The sequence below is a fragment of the Anomaloglossus baeobatrachus genome, chromosome 2 (genome assembly GCF_048569485.1).
Source record: "Anomaloglossus baeobatrachus isolate aAnoBae1 chromosome 2, aAnoBae1.hap1, whole genome shotgun sequence".
Classification (NCBI taxonomy): domain Eukaryota; kingdom Metazoa; phylum Chordata; class Amphibia; order Anura; family Aromobatidae; genus Anomaloglossus; species Anomaloglossus baeobatrachus.
The window spans coordinates 399,102,103-399,123,532 of NC_134354.1; the positions used below are offsets into that span (position 1 = coordinate 399,102,103).

General features: G+C 50.2%; 1 protein-coding gene across 3 annotated transcripts in view; it reads left to right on the plus strand.

Annotated features, from left to right (window-relative positions):
* SRRM1 (serine and arginine repetitive matrix 1) overlaps window positions 1-21,430 on the plus strand; it is a 165,785-nt gene that overhangs the window by 23,445 nt on the left and 120,910 nt on the right. For all 3 annotated transcript variants that reach the window (XM_075336082.1, XM_075336083.1, XM_075336084.1), the window contains exon 2: window positions 15,441-15,530. In XM_075336082.1, the coding sequence (XP_075192197.1) occupies window positions 15,441-15,530 (90 nt within the window). The remainder of the gene's footprint in view (window positions 1-15,440; window positions 15,531-21,430) is intronic.

Below are 21,430 nucleotides of genomic sequence, written 5' to 3' on the forward strand. Positions count from 1 at the left end.
CCAATTCGGTGGCAGTCCGCAGGGCCATGTGGCTACGCGAATGGAAGGCAGACTCTGCTTCCAAGAAGTTCTTAACCGGTTTGCCTTTTTCTGGAGACCGATTGTTTGGCGAGCGATTGGATGAAATTATTAAGCAATCCAAGGGAAAGGACTCGTCCTTACCACAGTCCAAACCAAACAAACCTCAGCAACGGAAAATTCAAGCGAGGTTTCGGGCCTTTCGGCCCTCAGCCAGGTCCCAATCCTCTTCGTCCAACAGGCCACAGAAGGACCAGAGGAACTCTTATGCATGGCGGTCTAAGTCACGTCCTACAAAGACCGCCGGAGGCACCGTCTCCAAGGCGGCCTCCTCATGACTTTCGGCCTCCCCAAACCGCATCCTCGGTCGGTGGCAGGCTCTCCCGCTTTTGCGACGCCTGGTGGCCACATGTCCGAGACCGATGGGTGAGAGACATTCTGTCTCACGGTTACAGGATAGAGTTCAGCTCTCGTCCTCCGACGCGTTTCTTCAGAACATCTCCGCCCCCCGAGCGAGCCGATGCACTTTTTCAGGCGGTGAACACTCTGAAGACAGAAGGAGTTGTGATCCCCGTTCCCCTTCAGGAACGTGGTCGCGGTTTTTACTCCAACTTGTTCGTGGTGCCAAAAAAGGACGGATCATTCCGTCCCGTTTTGGACCTCAAACTGCTCAACAGACACGTGAGAACCAGACGTTTTCGCATGGAATCTCTCCGCTCTGTCATCGCTTCGATGTCCCAAGGAGACTTCCTGGCATCAATCGACATCAGGGATGCTTTATCTCCATGTGCCGATCGCACCAGAGCATCAACGCTTCCTGCGTTTCGCCATCGGGGACGAACACCTTCAGTTTGTGGCACTGCCTTTCGGCCTGGCGACAGCCCCACGGGTCTTCACCAAGGTCATGGCATCCGTTGTGGCGGTCCTACACTCTCAGGGCCACTTGGTGATCCCTTACTTAGACGATCTCCTAGTCAAGGCACCCTCCCGGGTGGCATGTCAACACAGCCTGACCGTTGCTCTGGAGACTCTCCAGAGGTTCGGGTGGATCATCAATTTCCCAAAGTCAAAATTGACTCCGACCCAATCACTGACTTACCTCGGGATGGAGTTTCATACTCTCTCAGCGATAGTCAAAGCTACCGCTGGACAAACAGCGTTCGCTGCAGACAGGGGTTGCACTCTCTTCTGCGGGCCCAGTCACACCCCTTAAGGCGCCTCATGCACTTCCTGGGGAAGATGGTGGCAGCAATGGAGGCAGTCCCCTTTGCGCAGTTTCATCTGCGTCCACTCCAATGGGGCATTCTCCGCAAATGGGACAGGAGGTCGACGTCCCTAGACAGGAACGTCTCTCTTTCTCTGGTAGCCAAAACCTCTCTTCAGTGGTGGCTTCTTCCCACTTCTCTTTCGAAGGGAAAATCCTTCCTGCCCCCATCCTGGGCTGTGGTCACGACGGACGCGAGTCTGTCAGCGTGGGGAGCGGTTTTTCTCCACCACAAGGCTCAGGGAACCTGGACTCTGACAGAGTCCTCCCCTTCAGATCAATGTTCTGGAGATAAGGGCAGTGTATCTAGCCCTAAAGGCGTTCAATCGGTGGCTGGAGGGCAGGCAGATCCGCATACAGTCGGACAACGCCACGGCGGTCGCGCACATCAACCACCAGGGCGGCACGCGCAGTCGTCAAGCCTTCCAAGAAGTCCGGCGGATTCTGCTGTGGGCGGAGGCCACAGCATCCACCATCTCCGCAGTTCACATCCCGGGCGTAGAAAACTGTGAAGCAGACTTTCTCAGTCGCCAGGGCATGGACGCAGGGGAATGGTCTCTTCACCCGGACGTGTTTCAAGAGATCTGTTGCCGCTGGGGAACGCCGGACGTCGATCTCATGGCGTCTCGGCACAACAACAAAGTCCCGGCATTCATGGCACGGTCTCAGGATCACAGAGCTCTGGCGGCGGACGCATTAGTTCAGGATTGGTCGCAGTTTCGACTGCCTTATGTTTTTCCTCCTCTGGCAATGCTGCCCAGAGTGTTACGCAAGATCAGGTCCGACTGCCGCCGCGCCATCCTCGTCGCTCCAGACTGGCCGAGGAGGTCGTGGTACCCGGATCTGTGGCACCTCACGGTGGGTCAACCGTGGGCACTCCCAGACCGACCAGACTTGCTGTCTCAAGGGCCATTTTTCCATCTGAATTCTGCGGCCCTCAGCCTGACTGTGTGGCCATTGAGTCCTGGCTCCTAGCGTCCTCAGGGTTACCTCAAGATGTCATTGCCACTATGAGACAGGCCAGGAAACCAACGTCCGCCAAGATCTATCACAGGGCTTGGAGGATCTTCTTATCATGGTGCTCTGATAAGGGTTTTACCCCCTGGCCGTTTGCCTTACCCACTTTTCTTTCCTTCCTTCAATCCGGAATGGACAAGGGTTTGTCTCTCGGCTCTCTCAAGGGACAAGTATCGGCGCTTTCCGTGTTTTTTCAAAAGCGTCTAGCCAGGCTTCCGCAGGTCCGCACGTTCCTGCAGGGAGTTTGCCACATAGTCCCACCTTACAAGCGGCCGCTGGAACCCTGGGATCTTAACAGGGTTCTAAGGGCTCTTCAGAAACCACCTTTCGAGCCGCTGCGGGATGTCTCTCTATCACGTCTTTCGCAGAAGGTGGCTTTTCTAGTGGCAGTTACATCGCTCCGTAGAGTGTCGGAGCTTGCAGCGCTGTCATGCAAAGCCCCCTTCCTGGTTTTTCACCAGGATAAGGTGGTTCTGCGTCCGGTCCCGGAATTCCTCCCTAAGGTGGTATCCCCTTTTCATCTCAATCAGGATATCTCCTTACCTTCATTTTGCCCTCATCCAGTTCACCAATGTGAAAAGGATTTGCACTTGCTAGATCTAGTAAGAGCACTCCGGATCTACGTGTCTCGCACGGCGCCACTGCGCCGTTCTGATGCGCTCTTTGTCCTTGTCGCTGGCCAGCGTAAGGGGTCGCAGGCTTCCAAGTCAACCTTGGCTCGGTGGATCAAGGAACCAATTTTTGAAGCCTACCGTTCTTCTGGGCTTCCGATTCCTTCAGGGCTGAAAGCCCATTCTACCAGAGCCGTGGGTGCGTCCTGGGCATTGCGGCACCGGGCTACGGCTCAGCAGGTGTGTCAGGCGGCTACCTGGTCGAGTCTGCACACTTTCACGAAGTACTATCAGGTGCATACCTATGCTTCGGCAGATGCCAGCCTAGGTAGGCGAGTCCTTCAGGCGGCAGTTGCCCACCTGTAGGACGGAGCCGTTTCGGCTCTATTATGAGGTATTATTTACCCACCCAGGGACTGCTTTTGGACGTCCCAATTGTCTGGGTCTCCCAATGGAGCGACAAAGAAGGGAATTTTGTTTACTTAACGTAAATTCCTTTTCTTCTAGCTCCTATTGGGAGACCCAGCAGCCGCCCCTGTTCCCTTCGGGCTGTTTGTTCTTTTGTGTACACATGTTGTTCATGTTGAATTGTTCCTTTGGTTCATGGTTTTAGTTCTCCGAACATCCTTCGGATTGAATTTACCTTAGACCAATTTATAAGTTTCCTCCTTCCTGCTTTTGCACCAAAACTGAGGAGCCCGTGAGGCACGGGAGGGTGTATAGGCAGAGGGGAGGGGTTACACTTTTTATAGTGTAATACTTTGTGTGGCCTCCGGAGGCAGAAGCTATACACCCAATTGTCTGGGTCTCCCAATAGGAGCTAGAAGAAAAGGAATTTACGGTAAGTAAACAAAATTCCCTTCTTTTCAGCTTAGTAATTGCATCTTGCTCATGTTTAGTCAGGATTCGAGCTTTCCCCCAAAAAATGAACACTTCTCGTATGGTCAGTTTTGCTGATTCTCTTACAGTTAATTTCACAGTACGTAAATTATAAAATAAAGCACATAAGACTTGAAGATTTGAGGGTAGTTTACAACCGGTGATATGGTGAATGGGATAGCCCACAAGAAATATTTTATCCTTGTTCCGGCTTTGTGCACCTGATGTGAATGCCATTTCAGAGTCCAATAGGTAAATAACAGTTAACTAGAAAAACGAAACAAAATATATTACAAACTTTAATTTCAATAAAATATTTTCAAATATCTTTTAATATACCGTATTTCTTTGTCGCTCCATTGGGAGACCCAGACACTTGGGTGTATAGCTATGCCTCCGGAGGCCACACAAAGTATTACACTAAAAGTGTAACGCCCCTCCCCTTCTGCCTATACACCCCCCGTGCATCACGGGCTCCTCAGTTTTTATGCTTTGTGCGAAGGAGGCTGACATCCACGCATAAGCTCCACAGCTTAGTCAGCAGCAGCTGCTGACTAGGTCGGATGGAAGAAAAGAGGGCCCATAACAGGGCCCCCAGCATGCTCCCTTCTCACCCCACTTTGTCGGCGGTGTTGTTAAGGTTGAGGTACCCATTGCGGGTACACAGGCAGGAGCCACATGCTGTTTTCCTTCCCCATCCCTTAATGGGCTCTGGGTGAAGTGGGATCCAGATCGGTCTCCAGGCACTGGGACCGTGCTCCCTCCGCAGCCCCTGGGAATCTGCTGGATAGGAGCTGGGTATCGTCAGGGACAAGGCCCTGCTACTATGAGGTACTCTGTGTCCCCGTGGGGACCGCGCATGGAGCGCTTGTGCCATACACATTGCAGCACTGCTGGGTGTGTTAGTGCGCCGGGGACTACCGCGCGGCCGCGCTTATTGCCGGCCGCGCTTATAACTTTAGTCCCCGGCTTCTGCGGCCTAGTACCGCATATTCCCGCCCACAGGCCTGCCAGTCAGGGGAAGGGCGGGACGCTGCACACATCGTCAGCGCTGAGGGCTGGAGCATACATAGTATCCTCCTCCCCCCTCACTCAGTACACTGGGGCACTAGATTCCTGCACTTTCTTGGGTACGCCCACGGTCCCCTCCTCCCCACAGAACGCCGGCAGCCATTCCTGTCAGCGATTCAGACGCTGGAGAGGAGAGACAACACAGGGAGACCCAGGCAGGGAATCTGGTGATCACACAACCGCTCTGAGCGGTCGGTAAGCAGCACCTGTGGTGCTGGCCCCACTGAGTGCCGAAGTGTATATATATATATATATATATATATAGGCTTATAGGCTATACATTTGCACTGTACGGTCGCTCTGTTGATCTTTGGCTATATACCCTCCTGGATTGTTCTCAGAGGAGACAACAGCATGTCGTCCGCAAAAAGCAAGGGTGCCAAAGCACAGGCGTACTTTGCAACCTGTACCTCATGTGCAGCTAGACTACCGGCAGATTCCACTGACCCTCATTGTGTGCAATGCTCGGCCCCTGTGGCACTTACTCAGCCGGAGCCTCTGCTAATGGTGGCCCAGGTGGAACCACCTGCTACCACTGTCCAGGTGACAGGGACGGAGTTTGCAGCTTTTGCTGACAAACTGTCTGAGAGTATGGATAAATGGTCTGCTAAAATACTAGAAGCCTTACAGTCCAGACCGGTGATTCAGGCCCCGGGCACTGTTCAATCTTTGACCCCTGGTCCCCCTCAATTGGAACAGCAAAGTGCCCCTGGGGTGACCCATAGGTCCCAGGGTGAGGTCTCTGACACGGACCGCAGTCCCAGGCCGCTCAAGCGGGCTCGCTGGGAAATTCCCTCCACCTCATCACACTGTTCAGGGTCTCAGCAGGACTCTCTGGAGGATGAAGCGGAGGTAACAGATCAGGATTCTGATCCTGAAGCCGCTCTCAACCTTGATACACCTGAAGGGGACGCTGTAGTGAATGACCTTATAGCGACCATCAATCAGGTGTTGGATATTTCTCCCCCAGCTCCTACAACTGAGGAGTCAGCTTCTCAGGAGAAATTCTGGTTCAGGTTTCCCAAGCGTACATTGAGTACGTTTCTGGATCACTCTGACTTCAGAGAGGCAGTCCAGAAAAACCGAGACTGTCCAGACAAGCGTTTTTCCAAGCGCCTTAAGGATACACGTTATCCCTTCCCCCCTGATGTTGTCAAGGGCTGGACTCAGTGTCCTAAGGTGGATCCTCCAATCTCCAGACTGGCGGCTAGATCCATAGTTGCAGTGGAAGATGGGGCTTCGCTCAAAGATGCCACTGACAGACAGATGGAACTATGGTTGAAATCCATCTATGAAGCTATCGGCGCGTCTTTTGCTCCAGCATTCGCAGCCGTATGGGCACTCCAAGCTATCTCAGCTTGTCAGGCGCAGATTAATACAGTCACACGTACATCTGCCCCGCAAGTGGTGTCCTTAACCTCTCAGGCGTCGGCGTTTGCGTCCTACGCCATTAATGCTATCCTGGACTCTGCGAGCCGTACGGCGGTAGCATCCGCCAATTCGGTGGTAGTCCGCAGGGCCATGTGGCTACGTGAATGGAAGGCAGACTCTGCTTCCAAAAAGTTCTTAACCGGTTTGCCATTGTCTGGCGACCGCTTGTTTGGTGAGCGATTGGATGAAATCATTAAACAATCCAAGGGAAAGGACTCATCCTTACCCCAGTCCAGACCAAACAGACCTCAACCACGGAAGGTACAATCGAGGTTTCGGTCCTTTCGGACCGCGGGCAGGTCTCAATTCTCCTCGTCCAAAAGGCCTCAGAAAGATCAGAGGAACTCCGATGCATGGCGGTCTAAGTCACGTCCTAAAAAGACCGCCGGAGGAGCCGCTCCCAAAGCGGCCTCCTCATGACTTTCGGCCTCCTCAAACCGCATCCTCGGTCGGTGGCAGGCTCTCCCGCTTTTGCGACGCCTGGCTGCCACAGGTAAAAGACCGATGGGTGAGAGACATTCTATCCCACGGTTACAGGATAGAGTTCAGCTCTCGTCCTCCGACTCGATTTTTCAGAACATCTCCGCCCCCCGAAAGAGCCGATGCTCTTCTGCAGGCGGTGTGCACTCTGAAGGCGGAAGGAGTGGTGATCCCTGTTCCTCCGCAACGGGGTCACGGTTTTTACTCCAACTTGTTCGTGGTGCCAAAAAAGGACGGATCCTTCCGTCCTGTTCTGGACCTAAAACTGCTCAACAAGCATGTGAAAACCAGGCGGTTCCGGATGGAATCGCTCCGCTCCGTCATCGCCTCAATGTTGCAAGGAGACTTCCTAGCATCAATCGACATCAAAGATGCTTATCTCCACGTACCGATTGCACCAGAGCATCAGCGCTTCCTGCGTTTCGCCATAGGGGACGAACACCTTCAGTTCGTGGCACTGCCTTTTGGCCTGGCGACAGCCCCACGGGTCTTCACCAAGGTTATGGCAACAGTGGTGGCAATCCTACACTCTCAGGGACACTCGGTGATCCCTTACTTAGACGATCTGCTTGTCAAGGCACCCTCTCAAGGGGCATGCCAACACAGCCTGAACATCGCTCTGGAGACTCTCCAGAGTTTCGGGTGGATCATCAATTTTCCAAAGTCAAATCTGACACCTGTCCAATCACTGACATATCTTGGCATGGAGTTTCATACTCTCTCAGCGATAGTGAAGCTTCCGCTGAACAAACAGCGTTCACTACAGACAGGGGTGCAATCTCTCCTTCATGGTCAGTCACACCCCCTGAGGCGCCTCATGCACTTCCTAGGGAAGATGGTGGCAGCAATGGAGGCAGTTCCTTTTGCGCAGTTTCATCTGCGCCCACTTCAATGGGACATTCTCTCTCTGCAAATGGGACAGGAAGTCGACGTCCCTCGACAGGAACGTCTCCCTTTCGCGGGCAGCCAAGGCTTCCCTTCAGTGGTGGCTTCTCCCCACTTCTCTGTCGAAGGGGAAATCCTTCCTGCCCCCATCCTGGGCGGTGGTCACGACGGACGCGAGCCTGTCAGGGTGGGGAGCGGTCTTTCTCCACCACAGGGCTCAGGGCTCTTGGACTCAGACAGAGTCCTCCCTTCAGATCAATGTTCTGGAGATAAGGGCAGTGTATCTTGCCCTAAAGGCGTTCCAGCCGTGGCTGGAAGGCAAACAGATCCGAATTCAGTCGGACAACTCCACAGCGGTGGCATACATCAACCACCAAGGCGGGACACGCAGTCGGCAAGCCTTCCAGGAAGTCCGGCGGATTCTGCTGTGGGTGGAAGCCACAGCCTCCACCATATCCGCAGTTCACATCCCGGGCGTAGAAAACTGGGAAGCAGACTTTCTCAGTCGCCAGGGCATGGATGCAGGGGAATGGTCCCTTCACCCGGACGTGTTTCAGGAGATCTGTTGCCGCTGGGGCATGCCGGACGTCGACCTAATGGCGTCCCGGCACAACAACAAGGTCCCGACATTCATGGCACGGTCTCAAGATCACAGAGCTCTGGCGGCAGATGCCTTAGTTCAGGATTGGTCGCAGTTTCAACTCCCTTATGTGTTTCCTCCTCTGGCACTGTTGCCCAGAGTGTTACGCAAGATCAGGGCCGACTGCCGCCGCGCCATCCTCGTCGCTCCAGACTGGCCGAGGAGGTCGTGGTACCCGGATCTGTGGCATCTCACGGTCGGCCAACCGTGGGCACTACCAGACCGACCAGACTTGCTGTCTCAAGGGCCGTTTTTCCATCTGAATTCTGCGGCCCTCAACCTGACTGTGTGGCCATTGAATCCTGGATCCTAGCGTCTTCAGGGTTATCCCAAGAGGTCATTGCCACTATGAGACAGGCTAGGAAACAAACGTCCGCCAAGATCTACCACAGGACGTGGAAGATTTTCCTGTCGTGGTGCTCTGCTCAGGGTTTTTCTCCCTGGCCATTTACCTTGCCCACTTTTCTGTCCTTCCTGCAATCCGGATTGGAAAAGGGTTTGTCGCTCGGCTCCCTTAAGGGACAAGTCTCTGCGCTCTCTGTGTTCTTTCAGAAGCGCCTAGCCAGACTTCCACAGGTACGCACGTTCCTGCAGGGGGTTTGTCACATAGTCCCTCCTTACAAGCGTCCGTTAGAACCCTGGGATCTGAACAGGGTGCTGATGGCTCTTCAGAAACCACCGTTCGAGCCAATGAGGGATATTTCTCTCTCACGCCTTTCGCAGAAAGTGGTCTTCCTAGTAGCAGTCACTTCACTTCGGAGAGTGTCTGAGCTAGCAGTGTTGTCGTGCAAAGCCCCTTTCCTGGTGTTTCACCAGGACAAGGTGGTTCTGCGTCCGGTTCCGGAATTTCTACCTAAGGTGGTATCCCCCTTTCATCTCAATCAGGATATCTCCTTACCCTCTTTTTGTCCTCATCCAGTTCACCAATGTGAAAAGGATTTGCACTTGTTAGATCTGATGAGAGCACTCAGATTCTACATTTCTCGTACGGCGCCCCTGCGCCGCTCGGATGCACTCTTTGTCCTTGTCGCTGGCCAGCGTAAAGGGTCACAAGCTTCCAAATCAACCCTGGCTCGGTGGATCAAGGAACCAATTCTCGAAGCTTATCGTTCCTCGGGGCTTCCGGTTCCCTTAGGGCTGAAGGCCCATTCTACCAGGGCCGTGGGGGCGTCCTGGGCCTTGCGGCACCAGGCTACGTCTCAGCAGGTGTGTCAGGCGGCTACCTGGTCGAGCCTGCACACTTTCACGAAACACTATCAGGTGCATACCTATGCTTCGGCAGATGCCAGCCTAGGTAGGCGAGTCCTTCAGGCGGCGGTTGCCCACCTGTAGGAAGGGGCCGTTTACGGCTCTATTATGAGGTATTATTTACCCACCCAGGGACTGCTTTTGGACGTCCCAAGTGTCTGGGTCTCCCAATGGAGCGACAAAGAAGAAGGGAATTTTGTTTACTTACCGTAAATTCCTTTTCTTCTAGCTCCAATTGGGAGACCCAGCACCCGCCCCTGTTCCCTTCGGGCTGTTGTTCTTTGTGTACACATGTTGTTCATGTTGAATGGTTTCAGTTCTCCGATATTCCTTCGGATTGAATTTATTTTAAACCAATTTATAATTTTTTCCTCCTTCTTGCTTTTGCACCAAAACTGAGGAGCCTGTGATGCACGGGGGGTGTATAGGCAGAAGGGGAGGGGCGTTACACTTTTAGTGTAATACTTTGTGTGGCCTCCGGAGGCATAGCTATACACCCAAGTGTCTGGGTCTCCCAATTGGAGCTAGAAGAAAAGGAATTTACGGTAAGCAAACAAAATTCCCTTCTTTTCGCTTTATAAGACGCACCTGATTATAAGACGCACCCCCAAATTTGGTGAAGGAATAGAATTTTTTAATAAATGGGGTCCGTCTTATAATGCCAGTGTCCGTCTAACAAATAATATAGGGTATATGTCCCTCATAACCCCCTCATCCTAAAATTAGCCCCCTTAATCTGGATATGGCCAACCTTATATTGAACACGTCCCCCAGTGATGCCACATTTCCCCTATGGCTGGCACACAGGCCCACTGTGGCTGGCACACAGGCCCACTGTGGCTGGCAGACATTACCCTCTGTTACATATCGCCCCCATGTTGCTGCTTTTAGTAAAATAAACTCTTTCCTTACCTTCTGCAGCACAGTCCTGTCTCGTGTGTCCCTCCTCGGGGTTGAACTCCTCCTGTCTTCTGCACTTCCTACTTCCTGGTTCTAGTGCAGGTCATGTGATCGGGACAGCAGAGAGATATCTCTGCGTGCCTAATCACAGAATCAGGAGGGAGACCGGGCAGCAGCACGGGAGGCTATAGCTAACACAGGGGGAGGGGGGATCCTGTGCGATCAAAGGTAAGCACAGGCAGGTAATATGCACAGCTCCCCCAGCCCATCAGCGCGATGCAGTTTCAGCACCACGCTTCTGATGGACAGCGGCTGTACATATTATATGAGCGGGAGCAGGAGATCAAACGCTGCCTCTCCCAGCCCCCAGCACCGCTCCAGAGCTGCCTGCACCTCCACTTGGCTCTGTATGTATGTATGCATGTATGTATGTATGTGTGTATGTATATGTGTGTGTATGTATGTATGTGTATATATATATATATATATATATATATATATATATATATATATATATATATATATATATATATATATATATATATATAATACACACGCCCCCCCCTCCCGTATATTCGGATTATAAGACGCACCCCCTACTTTCCCCCAAAATTTGGGGGAACAAAAGTGCGTCTTATAAAGCGAAAAATACGGTAATACTATAATAGCTATAAAAACAATAACACACACACTTGGAAAATTTAAAAAAAAAACGTTATCTTCACTGGATAATTGTTCGATCTAACCAGCTCAAAGACACTTTAGAAACTAAACTGAATAAATAAAAGGTCGGTTGTACGCTGAAGTAAAATCACCATCCCTAAAATATTCAAATTGTCTCTCCAGTAAAGGAGACAAACTCTAGCACAGCGCGACCTATTGGAAGTAGCGATCCTAAAAGTCACAAGTGGATTTTCAACAATCCTTTGCAATATGACTCAGGATATATAAGCCAGATCAGAATCCCAATTTGCAGACACGGTGTTTCGGGGTGCTTGCCCCTCGTCAGTGCAAAGTATGGGGGTGTCTGATCTGGCTCATGAGAAAGCTATGTGGGGACCACGGGGGAACACTATTCTCCTTAAGGAGACTTTGCAAGCCAGTCTGGCTGCCAGGTAAGGGGACTTATAGCTGCCACGCCCCTCTGGGAAATATTCAAATTGTCTCTCCAGTAAAGGAGACAAACTCTAGCACAGCGCCACCTATTGAAAATCCACTTGTGACTTTTAGGATCGCTACTTCCAATAGGTGGCGCTGTGCTAGTTTGTCTCCTTTACTGGAGAGACAATTTGAATATTTCCCAGAGGGGCGTGGCAGCTATAAGTCCCCTTACCTGGCAGCCAGACTGGCTTGCAAAGTCTCCTTAAGGAGAATAGTGTTCCCCCGTGGTCCCCACATAGCTTTCTCATGAGCCAGATCAGACACCCCCATACTTTGCACTGACGAGGGGCAAGCACCCCGAAACACCGTGTCTGCAAATTGGGATTCTGATCTGGCTTATATATCCTGAGTCATATTGCAAAGGATTGTTGAAAATCCACTTGTGACTTTTAGGATCGCTACTTCCAATAGGTGGCGCTGTGCTAGAGTTTGTCTCCTTTACTGGAGAGACAATTTGAATATTTCCCAGAGGGGCGTGGCAGCTATAAGTCCCCTTACCTGGCAGCCAGACTGGCTTGCAAAGTCTCCTTAAGGAGAATAGTGTTCCCCCGTGGTCCCCACATAGCTTTCTCATGAGCCAGATCAGACATCCCTAAAATAGAAATTACATGCACCCTGTGTGTAACATATAAATTTTGAATAACATTAGCTTTCTTTTGAGATATTAAGCGTGTTTTTATTTACCGTTCTGGAGTTATGGCTCCATATGTCAGCTTTTTTGGCCAAAAATTTGGATTTTTTTTCAAACTTTGAGCAACGAGCGGCACGGGTTAACGTCGTTTTGATCGAGCTCAAATTTTGGCTATCTTAATATCTGGAAAGGGGAATCTTTTTGTGGGGTCCAGACAGACAAAATTCCGACATCCCCCCCCCCACCCCTATGAGATCCGGTCACCCTAATGTTCACACAGGGCTTTTTTGGTAAGTTTTTTCTGTGTTTTTTAGCTGCAGATTTGCCTTGGTTTTATGCAAATCCATGCTAATAACAAGCTGCTTTTTATAGTCCCAGCAAAGTCTGAGATTTCTGAAATCACACACACACGTCAATTCTTTTCTGCAGATTTGCTGCTTTTTTTTCATTGATACAACCTATTTTGTAGAAAAAAAACAGCAAATCTGCAGCAAAAGCACCACTAGAAAGCACATGAAAAACGCAGATTTCCTGCCACAAGATCAGGTTTTAGTCAGGAAAAAAACTTACCAAAAAAAGGCCAGTGTGAACATAGCCTTACATTTGAAAAATATAAAAACGAAAATGAGCCTGTTGGGGTTATAGCTTGTTCATGATCATCGTTAGCAATGGCCAGGTGATGCAAATTTCACAGCAATATAAACACCCAGCCACCTCTAACCTTGTGCCAAGAAAACAGCAGCCATGTGCTCTTCTAATCAGCTGCCTTGCACTCTGAAAATGATGGAGCACCACAAAGCAGGAGAAGGCTATAAGAAGATAGCAAAGTGTTTTCAAGTTGCCCTTTCAACAGTTTGAAATGTAATTAAGAAATGGCAGTAAACAGGTACAGTGGAGGTCAAGATAAGGTCTGGGAGACCAAGCAAAAGTTCTGTTAGAACTGCTCTTAGGATTGCTAGAGAAGCAAACCAGAACCCCTGCTTTACTGCTAAAGACCATCAGGAAAATTTAGCAAACTCTGGAGTTGTGGTGCATTGTTCTACTCTTCAGAGACACCTGCACAAATATGGCCTTCATGGAAGAGTCATCAGAAGAAAACCTCTTCTGCATCCTCACCATAAAATTCAGCATCAGATGCATGCAAAAGAATATCTAAACAGGCCTGATGCTTTTTGGAAACAAGTCCTGTGGATCGAAGAGGTTAAAATAGAACTTTTTGGCCACGATGATCAAAGGTATGTGTGGAGAAAAAAGGGCACAGAAGTTTAGGAAAAGAACATATTGCCTCCATTAAGCAGGGGAGTAGATCAAATATGCTTTGGGTTTGTGTTGCAACAAATGGCACAGGGAACATTTCATAGAGGGAAGAATGGATTCAATGAAATTTCAACAAATGCTCGATGCAAATATGACATCTGTAAACAAAAAAAAGCTGACGTTAAAAAGAGGATGGCATCTAAGCCACAATCCACAATGGACTACCTTAGAGGGTGCAAGCTAAAGGTTTTACAATGGTCCTCAGTCTCCTGACCTGAATATCATTGAAAATCTGTGGCTAGAAATCAAAAGAGCAGTGCATGCAAGAGACGACTCAGGAATCTCACAGAACTAGCAGACTCTTCCAAGGAAGAATGGATGAAAATCCCTTAAATAAGAATTGAATCTTTTGCATTGGCCCATTTTTCCTTTTTGTAATTTTTCCAATGTAAAAGATGAAAATGTGTATTTATTTATTTTTTTGCCTAAAATACCAAGGAAATGTGAATTCTTCAACTTGCTTAAATGGGACAAACCACGAGGATTTTGCAATATGAGGTAAAGGCAGTGCCATATAGGCAGTAAGATGCTGAATCCAGGCATACGTGTAGAAAGATCTTATGCTTGGTTGCAGAAATATCTTTAATCAAAGTTGCAGAAATTCACTGCCTTTTGATAGATGGGGGTGGGCCTTTGTGGTGACGTGGCACGATATTCAAATAATAAAAAGGGGGCACATCATAGAGGACACTGGAGGAGGACTTTACAGCGAGGACCTAACCCACAAAGGCCCGCACCGCTGCACACGTCAATCAAAGTGCAGTGCATTTCTGCAGCTTTGCTTAAAGATATTTCTGCAATCAAGTATCAGATCTTACTACAAGAAGGATTCAGCATCTTAGTGTCAGTATGGCACTGCCTTTAGTTCATAATGTAATTCCTCAATAGTAGATTATTAGAGGACTACTTGGCGTGCTGCCAGGTAGTCCAGCATATTCATGATCTCTATGTAACTTCTAGATATGCAGCATAAAAAAAAATAATTTTATGCAAAATAACAGCAAATTACTCAGTAAGTGACACATCACTGGAATCGGGGTCTCTGACCCTACATTGTACTGCTCTCAGCTGGGGGAGCAAAAACCTGCTGATAGATTCCCTTTAACCTCTTATGGATTGTGTCAGAGTAATCGCTGCCGCAGTGAGCCTGTGGATAGCAAAGTTGCTGTGGTAAATGGCGATTTTCTTTTTTCTATGTGAATACGGGGTTGGACACTATCTATCTGAGCACCTATCATAACCCCAGGAGTGCCGTACACCTATATATGCTGCTTTTTTAAACACATCAATTTTGTCAAATATTTGGCATACAAAACGCGTTTAAAAAAGCAACGTGTGCATGGAATTTGCTTAATTCTCATGAACTTTGCCGGGGACGCAGAACGCATGCGTTTACGCAGCAGTTTAAAATGCTGGGTAGACTCATGAAAAAACGCGACGTGTGCACACAGTCTTATAATTCGAAAAATACGGTATATGGACATTTGTATCTGCTTTATGGTCCGCATAATGGGCTGTCGGCCCTGGAAAACCCCTGCTCATAGGTTGTTCTTTCATGTGGAAAAAACAAAATATATAATATATTAGGAGACGCATTCGCTTTGTATACCCAATCCTCATTTGTGCCCCCACTTCAGTAAAACCAAGCAGAACTGTGATGTAGATAATTTTCTTGGGTGAGGTTGCAAGAATTCTTCACAGATTACATCCGCTTTCTAAACTGAATTGAAAATGAATAACCCACTTAGGCAAAGAAGGATACAAATTTTAATCTGCTATAAAGCATTAAATTGTGCTAATTCCAGTATAGTTGTCCCCGTGACAGCTCGTATTATTTGGTACAGACAAATGTGTGTACTAACTTTCATTTGCTTGTTTAACTCACAGGGCACCAGTGCGGAGCAGGATAATCGTTTCAGCAACAAGCAGAAGAAGCTTTTAAAGCAGCTCAAGTTTGCAGAATGCCTGGAAAAGAAGGTACTGTAATTGTCTTTAATGGCACACAGTATTTTTTTTATTACATAGTTATTTATCTAGTTTTAAGGGTAATGTAGATGAATTCTTCCGTTTATTTATCTTGAGATGAAATTTTGCAGTTTGAGTTAGACAAGTTTTATTTACAAAAATACAACTAAAAGTTAAGCAAATTGCAGAACTCCTTTTCCTACACAATTCTCCCTTTTTTGTTTTTTTCTTTTTGACCCAGTTTTCAGCCACTGCATCAGTGATATTTTGAGATATCGTTTTATATATATATATATATATATATATATATATATATATATATATATATATATATATATATATATATATATATATATATATATATATATATATATATATATATATATATATATATATATATATATAATTTGCCTTATGAAATTATGGACCTTAACCCCTTCACAACCGGCCGATTTTTTTTTTTATTTTTTTTTTTTGCCGCTACGCAGTTTACCGATTTAGATTAATTGATATTTCTTTGTCGCTCCTTATTGGGAGACCCAGACAATTGGGTGTATAGCTTATGCCTCCGGAGGCCACACAAAGTATTACACTAAAAGTGTAAAGCCCCTCCCCTTCAGCCTATACACCCCCCGTACTGCTACGGGCTCATCAATTTTTATGCTTTGTGCGAAGGAGGTCAGACATGCACGCATAGCTCCACAGCTTAGTCAGCAGCAGCTGCTGACTATGTCGGATGGAAGAAAAGAGGGCCCATAACAGGGCCCCCAGCATGCTCCCTTCTCACCCCACTCTTGTCGGCGGTGTTGTTAAGGTTGAGGTATCCATTGCGGGTACGGAGGCTGGAGCCCACATGCTGCTTTCTTTCCCCATCCCTCAATTAGGGCTCTGGGTGAAGTGGGATCCTTTCGGTCTCCAGGCACAGGAGACCGTGCTCCATCCACAGCTCCTGAGGACCATGCTGGATAGGAGCCGAGTATCGTTCAGGGACATGGCCCTGCTACTTTGAGGTACTCTGTGTCCCCGTGGGGACCGCGCACAGCAACACTCCAGCATTGCTGGGTGTGCTAGTGCACCGGGGACAGCAGCGCTGACTGCGTTTGTGCCATTACACACTTCAGCGTCGCTGAGTGTGTTCGTGTAGGGGGACTGCCGCGCTGACCGCCGCTGCCATGGTTATCACTACGGCGCGGCTGGGACTGTTAGTGCGCCGGGGACTTCCGCGCCGACCGTGCTTATATGGCGGCCGCGCTTATAACTCGAGTCCCCGGCTTTTGCGGCCTAGTCTCGTTTTCTTCCCGCCCCCAGCCCTGCCAGTCAGGGGAAGGGCGGGACGCTGTACAGGACGGCAGCACTGAGGGCTGGAGCATGCTTTGCATACTCCACCCCCCTCACTCTGCACAGTGGGGCACCAGTTCCCGCACTTTTCTGGGTCACGCCCACGGCTCCCTCCTCTCCTCAGGACGCCGGCAGCCATTCCTCTCAGCTCTGCTAACGCTGGAGAGGAGAGACAAGCTCAGGGAGACCCAGGCAGGATTTCTGGTGCCCACACAACCGCTTTGCGAAGGCGGTAAGCAGCACCTAGGTGCTGGCCCCACTAGTGCAGAAGTGTACTTATAGATTATATGATTATAGACTATACTTTACACTGTATGGTGCACTGTTGATTTTTGTCTATATACCCTCCTGTATTGCTCAGAGGAGACAACAGCATGTCGTCCACAAATAGCAAGGGTGCCAAAGCACAGACTTACTATGCTGCCTGTGCAGTATGTACGGCTATACTGCCGGCAGGTTCCACTGACCCTCATTGTGTGCAATGCTCGGCCCCTGTGGCACTTTCTCAGCCGGAGCCTCTAAGGGCGGCCCAGGGAGAACCACCTGTTAACACTGTCCAGGTGACAGGGACGGAGTTTGCAGTTTTTACTGAAAGACTTTCTGAGACTATGGCTAAGATATTAGAAGCCTTGCAGTCCAGGCCGGCATCTCAAGCCAGGGGCACTGTGGAATCATTGCCCCCTGGTCCCCCTCAGTTGGAACAGCAATGTCCTCCCGGGGTGTCTCATGGATCCCAGGGTGAGGTCTCTGACACGGACCGCAGCCCCAGACCGATTAAGCGAGCTCGCTATGATATCCCCTCGACATCATCACAATGTTCAGGGTCTCAGCGAGAGGACTCTCTGTATGATGAAGCGGAGGTAGCTGATCAGGATTCTGATCCTGAAGCCCCTCTCAACCTTGATACTCCTGATGGGGACGCCATAGTGAATGATCTTATTGCGTCCATCAATGAAATGTTGGATATTTCTCCCTCAGCTCCTCCAGTGGAGGAGTCAGCTTCTCAGCAGGAGAAATTCCGTTTCAGGTTTCCCAAGCGTACAAAGAGTATGTTTCTGGACCACTCTGACTTCAGAGAGGCAGTCCAGAAACACCGAGCTTGTCCAGATAAGCGTTTTTTCCAAGCGCCTTAAGGATACACGTTACCCTTTCCCCCCTGACGTGGTCAAGGGCTGGACTCAGTGTCCCAAGGTGGATCCTCCAATCTCTAGACTTGCGGCTAGATCCATAGTTGCAGTGGAAGATGGAGCTTCACTCAAGGATGCCACTGACAGACAGATGGAGCTCTGGTTGAAATCCATCTATGAAGCTATCGGCGCGTCTTTTGCTCCAGCATTCGCAGCCGTATGGGCACTCCAAGCTATCTCAGCTGGTCAGGCGCAAATTGACGCACTCACACGTACGTCTGCGCCGCAGGTGGCGTCTATAACCTCTCAAACGTCGGCATTTGCGTCCTACGCTATTAATGCTGTCCTGGACTCTGCGAGCCGTACGGCGGTTGCAGCCGACAATTCGGTGGCAATACGCAGGGCCTTGTGGCTGCGGGAATGGAAGGCAGATTCGGCTTCCAAAAAGTGCTTAACTGGATTGCCATTTTCTGGCGACCGTTTGTTTGGTGGGAGATTGGATGAAATCATCAAACAATCCAAGGGAAAGGAAACATCCTTACCCCAGGCCAAACCAAAAACACCCCAACAGAGGAGGGGACAGTCGAGGTTTCGGTCCTTTCGGGGTGCGGGCAGGTCCCAATTCTCCTTGTCCAAAAGGCCTCAGAAGGATCAGAGGAACTCCGACGCATGGCGGTCTAAATCACGCCCTAAAAAGACCGCCGGAGGTGCCGCTACTAAGGCGGCTTCCTCATGACTTACGGCCTCCTCACACCGCATCCTCGGTCGGTGGCAGGCTCTCCCGCTTTTGCGACACCTGGCTGCCACAAGTAAAAGACCGTTGGGTGAGACATTTTGTCTCACGGTTACAGGATAGAGTTCAGCTCTCGTCCTCCGTCTCGATTCTTCAGAACATCTCCGCCTCCCGAGCGAGCCGAGGCTCTTCTGCAGGCGGTGGGCATTCTGAAGGCAGAAGGAGTGGTGGTCCCGGTGCCTCTTCAGCAACAGGGCCACGGTTTCTACTCCAACCTGTTTGTGGTTCCAAAGAAGGACGGGTCCTTCCGTCCTGTTTTGGACCTAAAACTGCTCAACAAACACGTAAGGACCAGGCGGTTCCGGATGGAATCCCTCCGCTCCGTCATCGCCTCAATGTCCCAAGGAGATTTCCTAGCATCGATCGATATCAAGGATGCTTATCTCCACGTACCAATTGCTCCAGAGCATCAGCGCTTCTTGCGCTTCGCCATAGAAGACGAACACCTTCAGTTCGCGGCACTGCCGTTCGGCCTGGCGACAGCCCCAAGGGTTTTCACCAAGGTCATGGCTACAGTAGTTGCGGTCCTCCACTCTCAGGGTCACTCAGTGATACCTTACTTAGACGATCTGCTGGTCAAGGCACCCTCTCAAGAGGCATGCCAACACAGCCTCAACGTTACTCTGGAGATTCTCCAGAGTTTCGGGTGGATCATCAATTTTCCAAAGTCAAATCTGACACCGGTCCAATCGCTGACATATCTTGGCATGGAGTTTCATACTCTTCCAGCAATAGTGAAGCTTCCGCTGGACAAACAGCGTTCACTACAGACAGGGGTGCAATCTCTCCTTCAAGGTCGGTCACACCCCTTGAGGCGCCTCATGCACTTCCTGGGGAAGATGGTGGCAGCAATGGAAGCAGTCCCTTTCGCGAAGTTTCACCTGCGTCCACTTCAATGGGACATCCTACGCAAGTGGGACAGGATGCCGACGTCCCTAGACAAGAACGTTTCCCTCTCTCAGGCAACCAAAGCTTCCCTTCGGTGGTGGCTTCTTCCCACTTCATTATCGAAGGGGAAATCCTTCCTACCCCCATCCTGGGCGGTGGTCACGACGGACGCGAGTCTGTCAGGGTGGGGAGCAGTTTTTCTCCACCACAGGGCTCAGGGTACGTGGACTCAGCAAGAGTCCTCACTTCAGATCAATGTTCTGGAGATCAGGGCAGTGTATCTTGCCCTAAAAGCGTTCCAGCAGTGGCTGGAAGGCAAGCAGATCCGAATTCAGTCGGACAACTCCACAGCGGTGGCTTACATCAACCACCAAGGTGGGACACGCAGTCGGCAAGCCTTCCAGGAAGTCCGGCGGATTCTGCTGTGGGTGGAAGCCACAGCATCCACCATATCCGCAGTTCACATCCCGGGCGTAGAAAACTGGGAAGCAGACTTTCTCAGTCGCCAGGGCATGGACGCAGGGGAAAGGTCCCTTCACCCGGACGTGTTTCAGGAGATCTGTTGCCGCTGGGGGATGCCGGACGTCGACCTAATGGCGTCACAGCACAACAACAAGGTCCCAACATTCATGGCTCGATCTCAAAATCACAGAGCTCTGGCGGCAGACGCCTTCGTTCAGGATTGGTCGCAGTTTCGGCTTCCTTATGTGTTTCCTCCTCTGGCACTGTTGCCCAGAGTGTTACGCAAGATCAGGGCCGACTGCCGCCGCGTCATCCTCGTCGCTCCAGACTGGCCGAGGAGGTTGTGGTACCCGGATCTGTGGCATCTCACGGTCGGCCAACCGTGGGCACTGCCAGACCGACCAGATTTGCTGTCTCAAGGGCCGTTTTTCCATCTGAATTCTGCGGCCCTCAACCTGACTGTGTGGCCATTGAGTCCTGGATCCTAGCGTCTTCAGGATTATCTCAAGAGGTCATTGCCACTATGAGACAGGCTAGGAAACCTACGTCCGCCAAGATCTACATTTCTCGAACGGCGCCCCTGCGCCGCTCGGATGCACTCTTTGTCCTTGTCGCTGGTCAGCGTAAAGGGACACAAGCTTCCAAGTCAACCCTGGCTCGGTGGATCAAGGAACCAATTCTCGAAGCTTACCGTTCCTCGGGGCTTCCGGTTCCCTCAGGACTGAAGGCCCATTCTACCAGGGCCGTGGGAACGTCCTGGGCCTTGCGACACCAGGCTACGGCTCAGCAGGTGTGTCAGGCAGCTACCTGGTCGAGCCTGCACACTTTCACGAAGTACTATCAGGTGCATACCTATGCTTCGGCAGATGCCAGCCTAGGTAGGCGAGTCCTTCAGGCGGCAGTTGCCCACCTGTAGGACGGAGCCGTTTCGGCTCTATTATGAGGTATTATTTACCCACCCAGGGACTGCTTTTGGACGTCCCAATTGTCTGGGTCTCCCAATAAGGAGCGACAAAGAAGAAGGGAATTTTGTTTACTTACCGTAAATTCCTTTTCTTCTAGCTCCAATTGGGAGACCCAGCACCCGCCCCTGTTTTTGTATAACACATGTTGTTCATGTTAAATGGTTTCAGTTCTCCGATATTCCTTCGGATTGAATTTACTTTAAACCAGTTTATAATTTTTTCCTCCTTCAGGCTTTTGCACCAAAACTGATGAGCCCGTAGCAGTACGGGGGGTGTATAGGCTGAAGGGGAGGGGCTTTACTCTTTTAGTGTAATACTTTGTGTGGCCTCCGGAGGCAT